The following is a 23271-nucleotide window of genomic DNA, read 5'->3' on the forward strand; positions in this document are numbered from 1 at the left end:
GTGTACAAGAAGGGCCGAAGTCGCCTCCACCTCCTGGGGAGACTGAGGTCCTTCGGAGTGTGCAGACCACTTTTAAGGACCTTTTATGACTCCGTGGTAGCCTCTGCTATCCACTACGCTGTGGTCTGCTGGGGAGCAGGCAGCAGGACCGGGACAGGAAGAGACTGAACAGGCTGGTCACGAGGGCCGGCTCTGTCCTGGGCCGCTCGCTGGACTCGGTGGAGGAGGTGGGAGAGAGGAGGACACTCTCCAGACTATCCTCCATCAGGGACAACGCTCTCCACCCACTGCACCTGACCGTGGAGGAGCAGCTCCTTCAGTGGCAGGCTCAGGCACCCCCAGTGTAGGACGGAGCGTTATAGAAGGTCCTTCATCCCAACTGGTGTCAGGATATTTAACTCTCTACTTTAAATATCCTGATGCTAATCCGTAGCGTGTTTTTCTTCTTGTATGCTTTTTATTTTATTTTTTTTCCGTTTTTTATTTCTATTTTATTTTATTTTTATTCTATCTTATTTTGTTAATAGTGTCAATTTCTAATTTTGTAAATAATTTGTATATTTTTAAGATCGTTTTTATTTTATTTTGTATTATCTCTTGTACTATTTCTTTCTCCTTGCACTTTATTTTCTTCCAACTTTGTGAAAGTGTGTTTCCCCTCTGGGGATGAATAAAGCCTTTCTATTCTATTCTATTTTTGATTGAGGGGCCCTCCAGCTCCCATCCAGCCTTCAACCGTCCATCTATTTAACAGTTTATCCACTACTTTCCCATCCCCCTTTTCATAATCCTTACTTACTTTAACCTTAGCTTTTATTCTTTTAGCCCACTGATCCCCCACATTCGCCATTTTAGGTGTGCTCGGTGGACAACACAATCACCGTGTGTTTTTTGATTTTTTTAAGTAACTTGCTGTGTCCCGAACACCCTACGCACACACAAATTAAGCAAACAGTAAATCTGTTTTTTTTTTGTTTTTTTTAAACAGATTATTGTTTCTTGAACTCACACAATCCGCACAGTTTGTCACAATCCGCACTGTTTATTTAGTTTTTGTTAAATCCCAGCACTAATCCAATAAGAATGCTTAGAATAGCGACCATGAATATTACGAAAATTAGTAAATTTGTTTTCCACACACTCCGCAAATCTTTCTTCAACCCTTCAATCTGATCAAAAATCAATTCAAGTGTAACTTCACCATTTCCTTCTTCTTCAGTCAAACCAAATCTACTCCAAAATCTTTCTTCTGCTACTAGATCAGAATCTATAACAACAGCTTGTGATTCGGAACTTAATTCTTGTTGATTTACTAGAAATGTGTTCAATTTCTGGGTTTAATTCAATTTCAAACAACTCCATGCCATGTTAAATTTTGATGAATCAAACTAATTCCACGCTTCTCCAATGTCTCTGTCAAAAAGTAAATCATCAACTCCCAATTCAATGATATTCCCGTCTCCTTCAACCTCAACCTCAATATTTTCAACTATAACCTCTTGGACTTGTTCCGGAACTGGTTCCACTCATTTACCAAATTTGAAATATATTGTATCACAACCACTGCCACCGCACTGTTTTCTCTTACAGCTACGCCTGGTCTCGAAAGAATTGTGTGTCGTCAAACATTTTCTAATGTATTACAACCGCAGCCAACGCCCTGTTTTCTTAACAACCAGGTCTGGTCCCGAAGGAGTTGTAAGACCACCGCCTCTCTATCGGCAGACCACGGTGGGTCCCGGAGGACACTTTATTTCTCTTATTCTTCTTCTCTTAGTATTTGATTTCCTTTGTCTTTCAAACTCTCTTTTAAACCTTAAATAAACAGGACATTTGGAATATATCTGCTCAAAATGTATCCTTAGCACGTTTAACTTTTAACTTAAGTCTTCATACTCACACTCAGTACTATTGATCACACAATTTGGTATATTCAATCACAGAATTTGATTATAACATGTTTCTGCTTACCTCTTTTAGTAGAGCTCTGGTGATCAAGTTCCCGAGTATGGGCAGAATCCTCTCCGGATCTCGGCTGGCCTTCTGGCTCGTTCCGACTCCGTCTGGACGGGACGCCGATCTTTGAGTCGAGTCCTCGGTCCGTTCGATCGTTATCAAACCATCCTCTGCTACCAAAGTTTGTTGTGAATTTGTAAATCAGGCAGTCGGAGAATTTTAAAAGTTTAAAAACAAAATGCTTTATTTCAAGCTTAAGAGCAGATATATGCCGGCAGTCCAACGTGCACGGACCTAAACGGAACAACCTCTCAGGTGAGCTGATGTTCAGAAAAGGATACCTAAGCAGAGTGCGCAGACTCGTTTGTACGAGAATCTTGAGATTAACATCGGTCAAAATCAAAGATGCAGGCGGGCGTTGTTTAGCGATACGCGGCCTGGTTGGAGCACTTGGATCCTTCCTTCGCCGTTGCTCCCCGTTACGGGTGGGTCCATCGGTGTCTCTCGGTGTCAAGCCCCAAGTCTAATTGTCATGTTCCTGTTCTGACGGTTACCAGGGTACCGTTATCAACTGACATGCCGATGGTTATGAAACAGGGAGGTTCCTCTCGCTGACCTCGGATCCTTCGGTGCAGTGTCGGGGCTGAGTGGTAATGTTCGTGTGTTTGTTCACCTCAGTAGTTTTCCAGGAAACATAATGTTGCATAGTATTGCAGTTATATAAGCATAGCACGTATAACACATTTGTATGAATAAATTAAAAGAATATCCCCTTTAATGATTAAGACCCGCACATGTATTTTACTCATTACTACATTTATAAGTTACATCTGGCCCTTTGAGGGCAGCCATTATGATGATGTGGCCCCTGGTGAAAACCAGTTTGACACCCCTGGTCTACATAGTCACTCTCAGACCCACTTAGTTCCACCAACGCCACCTCCTGAAGATGTTCACACAAGTCATGAGATTTAGAGTGAGCTCCACGTTTGAATTCAAGAACACAAATCAACACTAACCATCTCAACTCTTCCATCTGCTGCTTCAGTCTCTTGTCTTCTCTGCCATTTGTGGAAGGAAACTCTGCAGCCGGCTCAGAGAAACATCTGTATATATTGATGTATCAACTTTTTCTCACACCCCGAGTGGTTTGTAAACATGCAAGACGGACATAAACGATGTATTTAAAACAGGAAATTATACTTTTATTTTGTCCATCAGTCTGAGGCGACCTACCTGAGCGACGTGGCGGCAGATAAAGGCGAGGAGGAGCCGTGCAGAAGCTGACCCGTCCAGTGCAGCTGCCAGGACCAGACCTCAGCTCTGTCCTGTGACGACTGCAGAGCTAATGGCTTCAGCCACACACACACTCTGGAGAAGGAACGTTCACCATCTCTAAACACTTTATCTGACTTGTCGTGAATCCAACTATGAACATGTGACTGAGAACGACTACGACTTCCTGTTGACGATCTATTCTATTTCCTGTGATTCTGGTGAAACGTGTGCCTGAGAATGTTTTCTGTCTGAATTGTGGAACTAAAGCATTTGCTCAGTCTTCACCAGGACCAGATTAAAAGTATCTTGTATCACAGTTGTCTTGGTTTGGACCTGCATGATGATGAACTCACGTTTGTAAATGACTTGTAACGTAACACATCCATATCACAGCAAATAAAAAAACACGTCTTGACCAGCGGTGGACAATTTATAATGAGGTCAAATTAAATACTGTTGACGAAACAAAATATAGAATAAAAAACTAAATTAATCTAAACTGTGATCATTGCCATGACATTAAAACAACTATATCAGGTTATTTTATTATGCATTACAAACAATTGTAAACATTAAACAATATATTTTGATACAAGGGAAAATACATTTTAACAAGAGTTGTGTTTGATGTTAAAATGAAAATATTTATTCAATTATAAAAATGTTAACTTAGGTGAGCGACTCACAGCTAGGGGGCGATCTAGGTGGATTGTTGTGGTGTCCTCTTCCACGCTGCAAACAGAAAGCAGTTGAGTGCAGTGAGGGCGTGACACACAAGTCTCATAGAGGCACACCTGACTGGTGCAGGTGCTCGGGGGGCGGAGTCAAACATCCACACTGGGCGTCTCACCACACCTGTCCAAATGTGTCGTCAGTGTTGCACATTTGAGCTCTGGCGGGATCTAAGATGGCGGCACAGGTGTGGCGTGAGATCGGCGTCTCATGGTTGTGTAACCTGATGAAGTTTGACTTGAGAGAAGCAGGTCAGAGAGCAAACCTCCACAAACACATTCAGCCGACTCAGCAGGAAACTTTGAATCAAGTTTCTACATGTGAATTGTCGGCACAAGCTCTTCTGGATTTTTCTTCTACACAAAAGTGGACACAACTTATGTGCACCTGTTCAGCACAAGACGAGTTGATCAAAGCAATACAGTCATATTTAGGACATGAGTTGATCAGGAAACAGAAGGAGAGGTCAGAGATGTTGACCTTTCATAACAGCTGCACAAATGGATTCTTTCTGATCCTCCACTGACCCTCAATGACAAGTGACTTTACTGAACATTTGGAGTCCAAACACATGTGGACGTTTTCTGTCCATTTATTTGAAGATCAAAACACACAAGAAATGAAGCAGCAGTTCAACTATGTTTGACAAGATTCTTCACCTCTGACATCACAACTGACGCTTCATTAACTAGTGTCTACACACCAGGAAGAAAACACACAAACTATTACATGAACACAAAACTGTCTGTGCGTGTGTGTGTGTGTGTGTGTGTGTGTGTGTGTGTGTGTGTGTGTGTGTGTCTACACATTCATAAATTTGTCACTGTGTGTCTGATTTTTTTCCGTTTTGGTTTTTGCATGTTTGTACTTCTGTTTGTTATTTGATGTGTAAATACATGTGTTTGTTATCTTTTTATTTGTGTGTGCGCCTATGTTCAGGTTTGTTCAACTGTTTCCGTGAGTGTGTTTGGGCATGTGTGCCTGATTTTGTGTGTCAGTACCTGTTTTTAGACTCTGTTTGTCTGTATATATTTTCCGTGTGTGTATCATTTTGTCTACAGAGACATCTGTGTGTGTGCGTTAGTTATTGTGTGTTACTGCTTTTGTTGCGCCAGAGAAGAATGTGTTTAAGTATTTATGTGTGTGCATTTCTGTGTAGTAGTAAAGCACATGTGTGTGTGTTTGTCATTGTGTGTGATTGCTTTTTTGTGTGTGTGCGTGTTTGTGCATTTTTTGCTTTGGTAAAGCATGCGTGTGTGTGTTTGCAGTTGTTTGTGAGTGCATTTTTGTGTGTCAGAGATGCATGTGTGTGTTTGTGTGTGATTGTGAGTGAGTGCATTATTGTGTTTTAGAGAAGCATGTTTGTGAGTGTTTGTGTGTGTGCATTTATTTGTGTTAAAGTGAAGCATGTGTGTGAGTGTTTGTGTGTGTGAGTGTATTTGTGTGTTCCAGAATCGTGTGTGTGCATTTATCTGTGTGTGTGTGTAGTTTTCATAACGGCTCAGATCACATGACATCCTGATGTGAGTTTCAAACACATTTCCAGTGAAGGAACAAAGATCAGCAGCTCTGACGTCTGCAGAGTCTCAGAAGAAAAAGACGTTTCTTGGTCGATTCCTCCTGAAACACGGAGACAGAAAAATGTATCAACTTGTAAAATCATGCGTGAAGTGAGTCTTGAAGAAAAGTGACAATTATCATCCACTGACTTTAGTCTCTGTCCACGGGCGGATCCTTCAGATGGTCCAGCTCCGAGCTGGGGGCCGCTGTAAGATCACAAACCCTGTTAGCTTGTGTGCTTCTCACCAGCAGATGAAACTAGTGTCAACACTGATGCTAGCATGCTAGCACTCTGTCACATGGTCAACATCTGAGCTGAGACAAGATCATGTACTTACAAGACGAGTCAGAGTCGCCTGAAATGGAAAGAAAGAGGACAAATTACACCTGAAGAAGATGAACATAGAAGAGTTCCTCTGACCTCTTCTCATCTCTGCTGACCTTCTTTGACCTTCTATTCTTTCTCTCCAGTATCTGGAGATGATCTGGATCAAATCACAAACTCTCACCTTTCTTCTTCTTCTTGTAGATGAAGTATCCAACCACTGTGAGCACCAGAGCGGAGGCAGCGACGGCGGCCATGATGATGTACAAGGTCAGGAAAGTCCTGGCTGTGGATGGAGAGCAAAGTAAGTGGAGACATGATCAGGTGACCAGTGTTAGAGACGTGGTGGGGCCTCATTCAGCAGATCCATGCTGACCACACCTGGACTCTCATCTGGATGAAAGAAACCTCTGGAGACACCAAGAAGGTTCTGAAGACTCTTACCGTTGGTCAGGATGTTTGACGGATCCAGTTTGGTGACCACGTCTTCCGGAATGCCGTCCAGTTGAAACACACACTCGTACCTGGACCAGTCGTCAGACGGGAGTTTCAGGTCCACCATGTTCTGGAAGGTTCCGTCAGGGTTGGGGAGGATCTCTCCGTGTTCCACGTCCTCGTGCAGCTCCTCTCCGTCTTTGGTCCAGAACAACATGGCTCTGTCGGGGTAGAAGCCTGTAGCGTGGCAGGTGACCGGAGAGCTGGCTGTCTTCTGGAGGAGAGACACTCGTGGACGCTCTGAAGGGAGAGACACCACACTTCAGAGAGAAAGTCAAAGGATGGACAGAGAATGAAGGAGAGGAGGAGGAGGGAGGACAGGGGTGGAGGTGAGGAAAAGAAGATAAGAGGAGAGAGAGAACGAGAGGACATGAGGAGAGAGAGGAGGGAGAGAAGGAGGAAGGAGAGCAGAAGGAGAAGAAGGTCATGGAACTACCTGTTCTCATCAAGGTTTTGCTCCCAAACTTCACAAACTTCTTCAGTTCATTTGGACATTCCTGGGTGTAATAGAACTGTCTGTATTTATTCAAGCCTTCATTCTGGTCCAACTTGTGTTTGCTGATGACGGCCTGAGGACTCGGAGCGACCCAGGTCAGAGTCTGAAGGTCAAACACGATGAAGTCTTCTCCATCATAGCCGTACTGTTCATAACCTTTGACCTCTCCAGTCTCATCGTCCCACTCACAACCGCTCATTATCTGATTGATGTGAACACCTGAGAGAGAAACCAGAGTGAGACCTGATCTACTCCACTGTTTAATACTCCACTGTGATCTACTCCACTGTTTAATACTCCACTGTGATCTACTCCTCTGTTTAATACTCCACTGTGATCTACTCCACTGTGATCTACTCCTCTGTTTAATACTCCACTGTGATCTACTCCACTGTTTAATACTCCACTGTGATCTACTCCTCTGTTTAATACTCCACTGTGATCTACTCCACTGTTTAATACTCCACTGTGATCTACTCCACTGTTTAATACTCCACCGTGATCTACTCCTCTGTTTAATACTCCACTGTGATCTACTCCTCTGTTTAATACTCCACTGTGATCTACTCCACTGTTTAATACTCCACTGTGATCTACTCCACTGTTTAATACTCCACTGTGATCTACTCCACTTTTTAATACTCCACTGTGGTCTACTCCACTGTTTAATACTCCACTGTGGTCTACTCCACTGTTTAATACTCCACTGTGGTCTACTCCACTGTTTAATACTCCACTGTGATCTACTCCTCTGTTTAATACTCCACTGTGATCTAATCCATTGTTTAATACTCCACTGTGATCTACTCCACTGTTTAATACTCCACTGTGATCTACTCCACTGTGATCTACTCCACTGTTTAACACTCCACTGTGATCTACTCCACTGTTTAATACTCCACTGTGATCTACTCCACTGTTTAATACTCCACTGTGGTCTACTCCACTGTTTTTTATTACTCCACTGTGGTTTACTCCACTATTTAATACTCCACTGTGATCTACTCCACTGTTTAATACTCCACTGTGCTCTACTCCACTGTTTAATACTCCACTGTGATCTACTCCACTGTGATCTACTCCACTGTTTAATACTCCACTGTGATCTACTCCTCTGTTTAATACTCCACTGTGGTCTACTCCACTGTGATCTACTCCACTGTTTCATACTCCACTGTGATCTACTCCACTGTTTAATACTCCACTGTGATCTACTCCACTGTTTCATACTCCACTGTGGTCTACTCCTCTGTTAAATACTCCACTGTGGTCTACACCACTGTGATCTACTTCACTGTTTAATACTCCACTGTGATCTACTCCACTGTGATCTACTTCACTGTTTAATACTCCACTGTGATCTACTCCACTGTTTCATACTCTACTGTGATCTACTCCACTGTTTAATACTCCACTGTGGTCTACTCCACTGTATAATACTTCACTGTGGTCTACTCCACTGTTTAATACTCAACTGTGGTCTACTCCACTGTTTAATACGCCACTGTGGTCTACTCCACTGTGATCTACTCCACTGTTTCATACTCCACTGTGATCTACTCCACTGTTTCATACTCCACTGTGATCTACTCCACTGTTTCATACTCCACTGTGGTCTACTCCACTGTTTAAAACTCCACTGTGGTCTACTCCACTGTTTAATACTCCACTGTGATCTACTCCACTGTGATCTACTCCACTATTTAATACTCCACTGTTTAATACTCCACTGTGATCTACTCCACTGTGATCTACTCCACTATTTAATACTCCACTGTGGTCTACTCCACTGTTTAATACTCCACTGTGATCTACTCCACTGTTTAATACTCCACTGTGATCTACTCCACTATTTAATACTCCACTGTGATCTACTCCACTGTGATCTACTCCACTGTTTAATACCCCACTGTGATCTACTCCACTGTGATCTACTCCACTGTTTAATACTCCACTGTGGTCTACTCCACTGTGATCTACTCCACTGTGATCTACTCCACTGTGATCTACTCCACTGTTTAATACTCCACTGTGATCTACTCCACTGTGGTCTACTCCACTGTTTAATACTCCACTGTGATCTACCTTACTGTTTAATACTCCACTGTGATCTACCTCACTGTTTAATACTCCACTGTGATCTACTCCACTGTGATCTACTCCACTGTGATCTACTCCACTGTTTAATACTCCACTGTGGTCTACTCCACTGTGATCTACTCCACTGTGATCTACTCCACTGTTTAATACTCCACTGTGGTCTACTCCACTGTGATCTACTCCACTGTGATCTACTCCACTGTGGTCTACTCCACTGTTTAATACTCCACTGTGATCTACCTCACTGTTTAATACTCCACTGTGATCTACTCCTCTGTTTAATACTCCACTGTGATCTACCTCACTGTTTAATACTCCACTGTGATCTACTCCACTGTGGACTACTCCACTGTGATCTACCTCACTGTTTAATACTCCACTGTTTAATACTCCACTGTTTAATACTCCACTGTGATCTACTCCACTGTGATCTACTCCACTGTGATCTACTCCACTGTTTAATACTCCACTGTGATCTATTCCACTGTTTAATACTCCACTGTGATCTACTCCACTGTTTAATACTCCACTGTGATCTACTCCACTGTTTAATACTCCACTGTGATCTACTCCACTGTGATCTACTTCACTGTTTAATACTCCACTGTGATCTACTCCACTGTTTAATACTCCACTGTGATCTACTCCACTGTTTAATACTCCACTGTGATCTACTCCACTGTTTAATACTCCACTGTGATCTACTCCACTGTTTAATACTCCACTGTGATCTACTCCATTGTTTAATACTCCACTGTGGTCTACTCGACTGTTTAATACTCCACTGTGATCTACTCCACTGTTTAATACTCCACTGTGATCTACTCCACTGTTTAATACTCCACTGTGGTCTACTCCACTGTTTAATACTCCACTGTGATCTACTCCACTGTTTAATACTCCACTGTGGTCTACTCCACTGTTTAATACGCCACTGTGGTCTACTCCACTGTTTAATACTCCACTGTGATCTACTCCACTGTTTAATACTCCACTGTGATCTACTCCACTGTTTAATACTCAACTGTGGTCTACTCCACTGTTTAATACGCCACTTTGGTCTACTCCACTGTGATCTACTTCACTGTTTAATACACCACTGTGATCTACTCCACTGTTTCATACTCCACTGTGATCTACTCCACTGTTTAATACTCCACTGTGGTCTACTCCACTGTTTACTACTCCACTGTGATCTACTCCACTGTTTAATACTCCACTGTGATCTACTCCACTGTTTCATACTCCACTGTGGTCTACTCCACTGTTTAATACGCCACTGTGATCTACTCCACTGTGATCTACTTCACTGTTTAATACTCCACTGTGATCTACTCCACTGTTTAATACTCCACTGTGATCTACTCCACTGTTTAATACTCCACTGTGGTCTACTCCACTGTGGTCTACTCCACTGTTTAATACTCCACTGTGGTCTACTCCACTGTTTAATACGCCACTGTGGTCTACTCCACTGTTTAATACGCCACTGTGATCTACTCCACTGTTTAATACTCCACTGTGGTCTACTCCACTGTTTAATACTCCACTGTGATCTACTCCACTGTGATCTACTCCACTGTTTAACACTCCACTGTGATCTACTCCACTGTTTAATACTCCACTGTGATCTACTCCACTGTTTAATACTCCACTGTGGTCTACTCCACTGTTTTTTATTACTCCACTGTGGTTTACTCCACTATTTAATACTCCACTGTGATCTACTCCACTGTTTAATACTCCACTGTGCTCTACTCCACTGTTTAATACTCCACTGTGATCTACTCCACTGTTTAATACTCCACTGTGATCTACTCCACTGTTTAATGCTCCACTGTGATCTTCTCTCCTTCTCTGAACTTGTATGATCTACTCCAGTTTCCTCCTCTGATCTACTCTGTATACAAGATTGATGGTTCAGGATGTAAAAAGGTTGAACATGATTCAGTTTAAGGTCAAACATTGATTTTAAAGACAACAAACCTCCAGTTTGGTTGAATCTCTGTTTTGCTATTTCAATGTTGATCTTCTGGACCTGCTGGTTATTATTTAAGATATTTGTGTTTCTCTCCCAGTACTGAGGATCATCTGCTGTGACCTGGATCATCCAGTCTTGTTTGGGTACATTTCTCCTGGTGTTGCTGTCGTAGTGTTCCACTTCAACTCCGTCCACATAAGCGACAGAAACAAACTCTGGGAAGTTTTTAACTCCAGCAGACGCAGTGACGAAAAACTGCATTGTGTGAATCACTGTGAGACACAAAAACAAAGTTTAGATCTTCTCTGGTTCTGATGACACAACGTTGTGATGCAGCAGAACAATCACATCTTCTACAAAGACAAAGAGGTGAAGAACAGAGGGACAGTCAGCAGTGACACAAAGTTCACGTCCACACACGGACACCAGCAGAACATCCTTCACACTTCACTCTCCAAGAACCCTGGCTAACTGGGACACAACTATAGAAGAAGAAGAAGAAGAAAAAACGATTAATATTAATAACAATCTGAAATGTAATAAATATTTATAATAAAACAAATAAGGAATAAAGAGAATTAAAAGAATAAATGGATGAATTAAGAAGAAACAGGAGCAACAATGTTGAAAAAGATCAAACAACTAAATTGAAATTGTTTTTAAAAAACACATAGATAATAAAATATTAAAACCAAGTTCATGGAACAAATCTAAGAATGATTGATAGAATAAAGATCATTGAAGGACATTAAGGTTAATGATGAACTTAAATAACATGAGTTTATATCAGTTTATAAATAACATGTTTCTGAAGATTACTGTTCAACATGATTGTAAATGTTTCATTTAGATATTTTAAGTCCAAACACAAGTTCAGAGCAGCTGCTTCACTGAGTTGCTCCAATAAACTGTGAGATGTGATAATATGTTGAAGTGAGCTGAGCTACAAGGTTGTCTGAACATGCGCACTTAAGAAATGCGACACTTTCTTTGTTTTTATTTCCTCATTTTAGTTCATGATAGACTTGTTTACTAAAGTCAAATCAATGAAAATTGTAAAAGCTCTTCTTGTGAGTCAATGAATCTCCTGATGGCAGCATCGTTTAAAAACAAGTGATCAGCTCATGAAGCAAAACTCTGGAGTCACTTTCTGTTCAGCGTCAAACAAGTTCCTCCGTCAATCAACAGAAGTGACTCAACAGCGCCACCAGGTGAGCACCTGACATTGAGCTCGGATCTACTTTTCTGTGTACGACTTCTTCACGGTTCTGAGATGAAAAGTGAATCAGTGAAACACTTTGACTCCTCTGAGAGTGAAAAGGTCATGAAGGTTGTAGTGAAGAGTATTTGGAGAAATAAAAGGTGACGCAGGTGTGAACACATGAAAGTGGAGGAAGGAGACTCACTCGCAGTTGAGCTGTGGATCCACACAACAAGCACAAACAACACCTTCTTCATCTTCAGCTCTTTTCTGGAGACTAGGATCCAACAAGTCTTCAGGTCGACGAACGAAGTACAAGTGAAAGTAAACAACAGACGCAGGAAGAAATATCTGAGCCAATGAGGATTCAGTGTGACGTCACGTCCAGATGGAAAGTGAAAGTAAACCAAACATGTTATTACGACTATTTTCTGTGACAAAAACTCCACTTTAAACTTTATTATTATTTCTTAGAGTCGTTCTTCTGAACCTTAAAGTCACGCAGAATGTGAACTATGGAATACCAGGAGTGTCAAATTAAAGTGAAGAGAAATAAAAGTGGATTGAATTACTTTTTATTTTGACATACGATGATTTATATGTATAAACGTTATTTCCTTCATATGGGTTACACACTCATTCTTCTTTTTTATTCACAACTTCATTCACAAAATATGGCCCTCGTGTAGTTTTACAGACAAGTTTTTCTAAAATATAACGATGAAAGTAAGTTTTTTGTGCAGACGAGAAAAGCTTCTAGTTCCCTCTAGTGGTTCAAACATGAAATTGAGCTAAAACAGTAAATACATTAGAATGATTTTCAGTCATTTTCATCAATTCAAGAACCATTTTTAACATTATTTTACGGACAGACTTTCTGTAGTTAAAAAAACACTTGAACTATCTTCAGTTCCCTCCTGGTCAGTGAGCTCTTGGTGCTCTACGATCTCTCCAACATTGTATGGTCTCACAGGAAGTAAAACTGCCTGTTCTTGGTACTATTTACCCACAAACCTTAGCATGAACTGGCCCTCAAAAGTAAACCTGTCAGAGAAAGTAAAGGTCTCAGGCAACAGCAGGTTGAAAGTGGGGATATAAGCAGTGGAGAAAATAAATAAATAAACTTTCAGGTTGAATTATAGAATTAAAATATATCATTTTTACTTAAAGTATACAATATTTGATTGTTTTTTTAGTTGATGAATCTCATACAGGAATAAAGTTGTGTGATGAGCTACAATATTTAACTTCATCAAAATGTCTTTAAATCCATTTGAATTAACATTTTCAATCAGGTTTTGTTTTTACACACAAATAAATGTGATCAGTATCCGTTCATGGTGATTGTCCTTATCTGCCACAATGATTCTTCCCTGACTGAATATCTTTTGAGCGTGTTGTGTTGAGTCTGTAATGCTGCCAACAAAGTTATGAATCTACAAGTTTCCTGACACACTTCGACTAGAAATTGTTCTTGATGATAGTTTATTGAAAATAATTCTTCTCACTTTTGTTTCTTTGTCAAGATGAAACATTAAACATTTCCACATGGTTGGTTTAAACACTCAATGTGAACATTTTGGTGCATGTGTTGAACTTTCATTTGGATTAATATGTAAGTTCACAGTATTGAGGGGAGGAATATGATCAGAGTGTTGGTTTTCCATTTTAAAAGTGTAAATATTGTCTCATTCTGCACTTTTTCCAGGACGAGAACACAGTCTTCTCTTTCAGTCAGACAAGCCTACTCTTGGGATGAAGGTTTTTGATCATCCATTGTGCCGACCAAGGCTTTTCTATGGTTTTCCACCAGTGTTTCCTCTTTCCTCTTGAGAACAGTGAGGCTCGAGGGTTTGAGGTTGATTTTAGTGGCACCAGAAGCTCCAACAAATCACTGGTTCCTCAACTGGTTGGCTCTACAACAAACTGAAGAAATGCTGACTCTGCTCTCTGTTCTAATGTTGACCACAAACTGTTCTTTGTACTGTAGTTCACAGAAATAAATAATATTTTACTCAACATTATTCATTAAATGACATTTGTTTCTTATAATATTAACTTTACTCCATGTTTTGTAATAATGTAGGAACTTACTTTGAAAGCTTTATGGTTCATGTGTTTGATATAACCATACATTTCATGTTGTGTGTTTAATAGTGATGTGTTAATGAAGCCAAATGAAACAGTGTCATGTTGTTTAGAGGTCAGTAGGTGGCGCCATCAGTTTAAAAATGATGTGATGTTTCATTAGAAAAATTGTTCAAAACAATGGAGAATAGTGCAGAGACCGCCATCTAGTGGAAAAATAATGACACTGCTTCATGAAGAATACTTACAAAGTATATTATTAATTGACATTTGTTTATTCTAATATTGACTTTACTACGTGTGTTTTTTAAATAATGTAGAAACCTAGTTTGAAAGTATTGTGGTGCATGTGTTTGATTTGTAAATACATTTCAAGTTGTGTATTTAATGTGAATCACACAGTATCATGTTTGTTCAACTAAAATAAAAAATCAACCATCACTATAATAGTTTGGTGTGAGGATGGAGTGTGATGTTGGTGCAGAGTTAAGTTAAGACTATACTTTCAGGGATCATTTCTATAGTTCTTAACTTAAGAAATGTGTTTGTAAAGTGTTTGGTGTCACTAACCATGATGAAGAGTTGTGATATTCCTTCCTGAGTGTGAAGCAGACAGAGAATAATGATTCACTTCATATGTTCTCTGTCATTGATGATCCTTCTTTACTTCCTTGTGCAGTATTGAGAGGAATATGATCAGAGTGGTTGTTATGTACAATACAATATATGAAAACATTTGTATCTGTTAATCTACATCTCTACTGTCTCCTTGAGCAGATACATACAACTCTCCACTGGAGGTAGATGCTCTTGCTCATTCATTGTGGTCACTTTAATCTTTTCCACTACAGTGTTTCCTCCTCCTGCTCTTGAGGAGAGTGAGAGGTTTAAGGTTCATTTAGTGGCTCCAGCAAAAACAAGCCCTCATCTCTGTGACAGACTGCTTTGACCAGAAGAGTGGTGAAGGTCTGATGAAGCTTCATGAAGCAGTGTCATTATTTTCCACTAGATGGTGCTCTCTGCAATATTTTCCTTTGTTTTGAACAACTGTTTTAATTAAACATCACTTTGTTTTCTTCTTTCGTTTAGACAGTATTTATATTCTTACACAATTGACACCAGAGAGTTTAGTCTGAAGAATTTACTAGTTTACTGTAAATCTATTGAATTCCTAAAAAATCAGGCATCCTGGAGAAAAAAGTTCTGTTCATAAACAATGCATTTATTTATCTGATTAATTTCACAACAAAGTTATCAGCAAAAATATATCTCAACAACCATATCAGTAATAGTTGTAGGTGTGTTTAAATATTCAGGTTTTTATCAAAATACAAACATATCTCTACTAGTCTCACAAATCAATGAATCTGACAAATAAAAGTTTCTGCTTCTGAATCCTTTAAGCAGAAATGATGCCAAACTTGATGGTTTGTTAGAGCAAATGAATCCTAAAGCTTTAGTTAAGGATGAACTACTCTAATGGAAGTCTTCAGTGGTTCATGAGGCTTAATCTCACCATTACTGCTAAACTCATAAAGGTTTAACATTTAGTTGTTATGAACCAACAACCACTCTGATCATATTCCTCTCAATACTGCACAAGGAAGTAAAGAAGGATCATCAATGACAGAGAACATATGAAGTCAATCATTATTCTCTGTCTGCTTCACACTCAGGAAGGAATATCTCAACTCTTCATCATGGTTAGTGACACCAAACACTTTACAAACACATTTCTTAAGTTAAGAACTATAGAAATGATCCCTGAAAGTATAGTCTTAACTTAACTCTGCACCAACATCACACTCCATCCTCACACCAAACTATTATAATGACGGTTGAATCGTTTTTTTTTTTCATTTCACAGTTTATAAACAACATCTATACAAAAACAACAGGTTACCTATGTAACCTTGGTTCTACAAATGATTGTGACACTCTCTATAGGATGATTCTATGGATAACCTCTCTTGGCTCTGACTCTGAAAAAGAACAAAGCACTCACCACCTCTTTACATGTGACCTGCACTGAAACACACCAGCAATATATTCGTGCCTCTGACTTTCTTCACCGTCCTCAACTAGCAGACAAGTGGACACACTGGACAGAGTAGATGAAGATTCATCCACTCTGGACCAGAGTGAAGGGGTGGGTAGAAAGCCCAGAAGGAGACCACTCTGGTCCTCACAGTGCAGGTATGAACCTTCTAAAGAAAGAGGGTTCAAACATAGCATGACAGTTGCAATCCGTCTGATGGACAAACCAAACATGTCATCAGTACAATTAGCTGACACTGACGTGAGCAGCAGAAGCATCTTGAGGGACAAAATGTCCAAATGTCATCTGAGGCCAGAGTCTCAGTGGTCCATGAAGAAAACACTTCAGCAGTGGTAAGTAGTGATGGTCTGATGAAGCTTTATGAAGCAGTGTCATTATTTTCAGAGAACACTAGATGACGGTCTCTGCACTATTTTCTTTTTTTTCAAACTTAAGTTTTATTAGAATTTTCCACATTAAGGCAAACACACATACATCACAGAAAATAAAAAACCAACAACGCAAAAACACAAAACAAAAATAAAAAATAAAAAAATAAAAATGGGGGTTGTTCATGTTTCTTACATGCATCTTTCAATATATAAAGTACACACTGATACAGTCCAAGTATTTCACAGGTGTCGTTGTTGTGTAAACAGAGTCCACCTTTTCCATTTTTCTATAAATTTGTCTTCTTGTGTCCTTATCCTGTGGGTTAAAAGTTCCATTTCAAAAACTCCTTTGACAATGTGAGTCCATTCTTCCACTGGTTTTCGTATTGTGCCATTTTTTGGTAATGGCCTTTTTAGCGGCTGCCACTAGTATTTTAAATAAATATTTGTCTTCCTTGTTTACAATGTTTGAATTTAAGCCCAGGTACAAAATTGAACATGCAGGTGGAATATTATAGCCCAAGATGTTTTCAACTGCTTCATGCACATCCTTCCAATATTTCCTGATTTTAGAGCAATACCAGAAAACATGAGCATCGACATTGACTTCGTTACAATCTCTCCAACACGACTGGTCCGATGACAGTTGTCTGCTTTTAATTTTTGGTGTAATGAAATATCTTATTACATTTTTCCAGCAGTGTTCCCTCCAGATACGAGAAGATGTCGTAGAATGCTGCGTCTTCCAAATATGTGACCATTCTTCTTGACTTATACTGATATGGAACTCTTTTTCCCACTTTTCCTTTACATCATTTGTTGTCTTTCCCTTAGTTTCCATCCTTTGCTTGTATAATGTTGAGACAATTTTACACTTCTTGCCGTTATAGGTTCCAATCAAAGTTTGGATTATACCATTTCTGTTTTCATTCATGTTTGGTTTAATTTGTTTGTCATAGAAGTCCCGTAATTGTAAGAATCTAAAGTGGTCTCTGTTATTTAGAGAGTATATTTGTTTCAGTTCTTGGAAGCTCATCATTTTGCCATGTTTTGTGTCTGTGCATATTGCAGTTAAACCTGGATCCACTGCCTGAACTGTAAATCCAGATTATTTGGAGTGAAATTTTTATTGTATGCTATCCAACTGAATATTTTAATTTCATTTTCCAATTTGTGTTTTCTGACCACCTTGAACCACATTTCAAGTGTGAATTGACTTATTGTATCTAATTGGTTACTATATTCCTTCATGGTTTTTCTGTCTCCAATTAGACTTCGAATTTCCTGATCTCTACATTTTTCTTCTAGATTTTTCCATTTTGCGTCAAAGTGTTGGTCACACCAACTTATAATTGGTCCTATCTGGGCCGCAAGATAGTATCCTCTCATGTTTGGTAAAGCCATCCCACCTCCCTCTTTACTAATCTGTAAGGTTTCAAATGTTACTCTCGGGTTTTGTCCATTCCGTATAAATCTAGAGAACAATTTGTCCCACACTCTGAATAGAATCTCTGGTACCTCAACTGGTAATGCTTGAAACAGGTAAAGTAATCTAGGTAGGATGTTCATCTTGATTGTATCTATTCTTGAACTCAAATCCAGTGTAAGGGGACCCCACTTTTCTAGGTCAGTTTTAATTTCTTTATGTAGTTTGCTATAATTTTCTTCAGACAGTTTCTTGTATTCCTTGGTCAAGGTGACCCCTAGGTATGTTATTTTTTTGGCAAACCAATTTGTGTTTAATATTATTTTGAGATTCTCAGATGGAGTAAAATTCATTGCCATAATTTGCGTTTTTGCTCAATTTAATTTGTAGCCAGAACAGGAGCCAAATGCTTCCATGTGTTGTATTACTTTTGGAATACTAGTTTCTGGTTCTTGTAAATAACATATTATGTCATCTGCAAAAAGTCCAATAATTTGTTTTTCGTGATTCATTTCTATACCTTTAAGTTCCTTGTTTTGTCGGATTGCTTGGGCCAATGGTTCGATACAAATAGCAAAAAGAGTTGGTGAGAGGCAACAACCTTGTCTTGTAGATCTTTCTAAGGTAATAGGGTCTGATAGACTAGCATTTATTCTTATTCTTGCGGTCGGCTTTTGATTGAGCGATCTAATGCATCGTATTGCTTTACTATTTAGTCCAAATTTCTCTAGTACAAGATACAGGAATGACCAATTAACGCAATCAAACGCTTTTTCTGCATCAAAGCTTATGAGGACAGCTGAGATGTTGTTACGTTCCACATGATCTATTACATGCATAGTCCTCCTAATATTGTCATGCGTTTGACGGCCCTTGATAAATCCGGTCTGATCCTCATCAATTATCTCTGTCATGAATGTGCTGTATCTTTTTGCTATGATGGAAGTGTAAAGTTTATAATCTATGTTTAATAATGAGATCGGCCTGTCGTCTTCACACTTCTCACTGGTTTTCTTTTTTGGGATAACTGAGATGATAGCTTCGCTCCAAGACGGAGGAATCACACCCTGTTCAAGAGTGTAGTTAAATGATGTGTGTAGCATCGGGGTCAGCTGTTCATTGAATGTTTTATACCATTCAGACGGTAAACCGTCACTACCTGGTGATTTATTTGATTTGAACCTTCCAATTGCTCGCTCTATTTCCACTTTTGTTATCGGTGTTGTTAGGAGGTCATTTTGCTTTGTGCCGATGCATGGTAGATCTAGTGAGTTAAGAAAAGTTTTGATTTGACTTATGTCGGCAGAAGGTGGTTGTTTATACAAATTCTCATAATAATTTCTAAATTTAGTTTCTATTTCCTCTAAATCAAAAGTGGCTTCATTTGTTAAAGCATCTCTAATTTTATGAACGGAGCGGTCGATCTGCTGTTTTTTAAGTCTTCTTGCCAAAAGTCTCGTTCCTCTTGACCCCATCTCGTAATATGACTCTTTTAAATACCTAGTTCTTTTTTCTACTTCTGAATTTAATTGTCTTTTTATGTTCTCCCTGGTTTCTTGTATCTTTGGAAGTAGAGTGGGGTCCTGGCTGTTTTTGTGTTGTCGTTCTAACCTTAGTCGTTTTTCTTTCTCGTCCTTATATGCTGCTTCTCTTGTTTTTTTCAGTAAAGAGCACTTTGCTATAATATTTCCCCGCATAACTGCTTTAAGAGCATCCCACACTATTGCAGGGTTAACCTCACCATTTTCCTTTTCTTTTTGATATGTGAAAATATCATTTTTGATTTCTTCAACTATTTTTTTCTTGTTCAGAATACCAATATTCAACCTCCACATTGTTTTTTTAACTTGTGATTTTAGTTTAATTTTGAATATTACTGGGCTGTGGTCAGATATATCCGCTTCTCCTATTACACACTGTTCTACTTTGTAAAAATCTTCTTGATTTAGAAAGAAATAGTCGATCCTTGCATAGCTTCCGTTAGGTGCAGAGTAGTGTGTGTAATCCCTGTTTTTTGGATGTAACCTTCTCCATAGATCCATCATACCGTAGTCTCTTAACATGTTTTTCATTGTTTTTGTAACATGGTTCATATTTCTTCTATTGTTGGATGGATCTAATGTACTGTTTAATACCACATTGAAGTCTCCTCCACAAATAAGTGTCCCATTCATTTCTGTTACAATATTGTCAAATACCTGTATATATATACACCAATTATTATCTTTTATATATACATATATATACTTTATATGTGTATATATAAAATATAATAATATAACAACAACAACACTTCATCAATGCTGAGGCATTATAGAGCCCTGCATGAGAGCTTGGAGACCAACGAGACAATTGAACCAACGTCAGGCAAGCTAGATGGCTTCTTTCAAATTCATTTATTTACTATACTACTGTTTGTTATTTATTTTATGTGGTCACTTACATGCAGCTTTTCTGTTTTAGGAAGCAAACTCTGGCATCGTTTAGATGCCACAGTACAGCAGACCAGGCCGAGGAATGAAACGGTTGATGCTACGGTGGCGGTGAAGACCTACCTCAACGAACACAATATTCCTAGAAACGAGGACCCCCTACAGTACTGGGCGAAATGTAAAAATATACACCCCTCTCTCTTTCAGCTGGCCATGAAAATACTGTGTACCCCGGCTTCATCCGTCCCCTGCGAAAGGATTTTTTCCAAAGCCGGGGAAATAATCAGTAAAAAAAGAAACCGGCTAAAGCCCGGTACTGTGGGAAAATTGCTTTTTTTAAATAAAAAGGAATAATTATTAAAAAAAAACAAGGTTGTCAAGCACATTTTTTAATATCAGAATCATTTGCGCACAAATATGCAATGCTCCCAATTGTCCACATGATGGCATGGTCGTGCAAATGAAGCCTCACGAGGCTTTGCTCCAAAGATGAACTACTCGGCTGGGAGGCTTCGGTGCTTCATGAGGCTTCATCTCGCCATCACTACCATAGGATGTTTATATTAAACTTTGACAGAACCAACAACCACTCTGATCATATTCCTCTCAATACTGCACAAGGAAGTAAAGAAGGATCATCAATGACAGAGAACATATGAAGTGAATCATTATTCTCTGTCTGCTTCACACTCAGGAAGGAATATCACAACTCTTCATCATGGTTAGTGACACCAAACACTTTACAAACACATTTCTTAAGTTAAGAACTATAGAAATGATCCCTGAAAGTATAGTCTTAACTTAACTCTGCACCAACATCACACTCCATCCTCACACCAAACCATTACAGTGACGATCCAAAGGTGACCTTTGTGTTGAAGGAATGGCTTCATAAAAATCATTGTAAGGACCTGGAGTCTCTTAGTCAGTCTCCAGATCTAAACCTCATAGATCACAGATGTCAAATCAGTCCAGAAAAGTGCTTGTTCTTTGTAGTGTAGTTCACAGAAATAAAGAATATTTTACTCAAAATGATTCAATAAATGACATTTGTTTCTTATAATATTGACTTTACCCCATGTGTGTGCAAGCTTTATGGTTCATGTGTTTGATATAAACATACATTTCATGTTGTGTATTTAATAGTGATGTGTTGATGAAGCCAAATGAAACAGTGTCATGTTGTTTAGAGGTCAGTAGGTGGCGCCATCAGTTTAAAAAATATGTTTCATTAGAAAAGTTGTTCAAAACAATGGAAAATAGTGCAGAGACCGCCATCTAGTGGACACTTAAAAATAATGACACTGCTTCATCAAGCTAAGAAGTACAAATCACTTTCAATACTTACAAAGTATTTTATTAATTGACTTTTGTTTATTATAATATTGACTTTACTTTTTGTGTTTTTTAAATAATGTAGAAACCTAGTTTGAAAGTATTGTGGTGCATGTGTTTGATTTGTAAATACATTTCATGTTGTGTATTTAATGTGAATCACACAGTATCATGTTTGTTCAAATTAATGAATGCAGAAGAAAAATAATAAATACAAAATCAACCATCACTATAATAGTTTGGTGTGAGGATGGAGTGTGATGTTGGTGCAGAGTTAAGTTAAGACTATACTTTCAGGGATCATTTCTATAGTTCTTAACTTAAGAAATGTGTTTGTAAAGTGTTTGGTGTCACTAACCATGATGAAGAGTTGTGATATTCCTTCCTGAGTGTGAAGCAGACAGAGAATAATGATTCACTTCATATGTTCTCTGTCATTGATGATCCTTCTTTACTTCCTTGTGCAGTATTGAGAGGAATATGATCAGAGTGGTTGTTGGTTCATAACAACTAAATGTTAAACCTTTATGAGTTTAGCAGTAATGGTGAGATTAAGCCTCATGAACCACTGAAGACTTCCATTAGATTAGTTCATCCTTAACTAAAGCTTTAGGATTCATTTGCTCTAACAAACCATCAAGTTTGGCATCATTTCTGCTTAAAGGATTCAGAAGCAGAAACTTTTATTTGTCAGATTCATTGATTTGTGAGACTAGTAGAGATATGTGTTTGTATTTTGTTAAAAACCTGAATATTTAGGGGCGCTGTTGAGCATAGCAATGGAGTAGACATGTTTTTTGGAGCTCCACAGAACGACTATATAAAAGTAATTTTTTCAGCGCACTTTTTGGAAAACATTCGAATTTTACCTTTGCTAAACCATATGCCTAAAAACCGAAACTTTGAAATGGCTGGTAAATCAAGCAAAGGTGGGCAAACAGCGACTCAAGCCACGAGGCCTTCGCCTTCGACGCCGACTTTAGCCCCGAGCTCCATTGAAGTAGCTTTCCTGAGAAGGAGTGTCTCCGCACCCGACGCGTCGGTCACTGAATCGCTCAAGATGGAACTACTATCTTCGGTGCGCAAGGATTTACTTGAAATCCTTCAAACAGAAGTTGGCGCAGTGTTGGAAAGTGAGATGGCGGTGATTCCAGCGGATATTGGTGCAGCGAGAGCGGAGCTCAAAGAATACAGGTCGACGATCAACTCTGAACTCTGACCTCTGAACTCTCCGCCATGAAAGCTACGGTGAAGGATGTGGAAGAAAGTTTGTCAACGTGCACGGATGATGTTGTTTCACTCAAGAAGGAGGTGAAGCGGCTCACGGGGGTCGTGGACCAACTTCACAATAAATGCGAGGACTTGGAGGCGAGGTCGCGGAGGAACAATGGAAGGATCGTCGGAATCCCGGAGACCCGTGAATGCAACACCGAGTC

General features: G+C 39.3%; 1 protein-coding gene and 4 non-coding genes across 5 annotated transcripts; 2 read left to right on the plus strand and 3 right to left on the minus strand.

The window, feature by feature from the left end:
- Positions 1-4544: 4544 nt before the first annotated feature.
- LOC148074686 (class I histocompatibility antigen, F10 alpha chain-like) lies at positions 4545-11189 on the minus strand. The gene is made up of 7 exons (XM_087794820.1): positions 10929-11189; positions 6783-7061; positions 6296-6586; positions 6036-6137; positions 5865-5882; positions 5676-5732; positions 4545-5586 (listed from the first exon to the last, which is right to left on the minus strand). The coding sequence occupies exons 1-6, from the start codon at positions 11182-11184 to the stop codon at positions 5677-5679; spliced, it is 1002 nt and encodes a 333-aa protein (XP_087650946.1). The 5' UTR covers positions 11185-11189; the 3' UTR covers positions 4545-5586; position 5676.
- A 3516-nt stretch (positions 11190-14705) lies between these two features.
- On the plus strand, positions 14706-14918 carry LOC148074687 (small nucleolar RNA U3). Its single transcript, XR_015711956.1, has one exon. It is a non-coding gene; the product is annotated as a small nucleolar RNA U3 (small nucleolar RNA).
- An 861-nt stretch (positions 14919-15779) lies between these two features.
- LOC148074688 (small nucleolar RNA U3) lies at positions 15780-15992 on the minus strand. The gene has a single exon (XR_015711936.1). It is a non-coding gene; the product is annotated as a small nucleolar RNA U3 (small nucleolar RNA).
- Positions 15993-21085: 5093 nt separating this feature from the next.
- LOC148074689 (small nucleolar RNA U3) lies at positions 21086-21298 on the minus strand. The gene has a single exon (XR_015711967.1). It is a non-coding gene; the product is annotated as a small nucleolar RNA U3 (small nucleolar RNA).
- Positions 21299-22116: 818 nt separating this feature from the next.
- On the plus strand, positions 22117-22329 carry LOC148074690 (small nucleolar RNA U3). The gene has a single exon (XR_015711978.1). It is a non-coding gene; the product is annotated as a small nucleolar RNA U3 (small nucleolar RNA).
- Positions 22330-23271: the final 942 nt, after the last annotated feature.

The sequence above is a fragment of the Callionymus lyra genome, chromosome 7, assembly GCF_982586985.1.
Source record: "Callionymus lyra chromosome 7, fCalLyr1.hap1.1, whole genome shotgun sequence".
NCBI lineage: Eukaryota > Metazoa > Chordata > Actinopteri > Syngnathiformes > Callionymidae > Callionymus > Callionymus lyra.

Excerpts from the sequence above, each read along its gene's own strand:
- LOC148074686 (XM_087794820.1), bottom strand. The coding sequence starts at position 11,184 with ATGCAGTTTTTCGTCACTGCGTCTGCTGGAGTTAAAAACTTCCCAGAG. Across the intron at positions 7,062-10,928 it reads GAGATTCAACCAAACTGGAG|GTGTTCACATCAATCAGATA; the intron begins GTTTGTTGTCTT and ends TTTCTCTCTCAG. Across the intron at positions 6,138-6,295 it reads GTCAAACATCCTGACCAACG|CCAGGACTTTCCTGACCTTG; the intron begins GTAAGAGTCTTC and ends CTCCATCCACAG.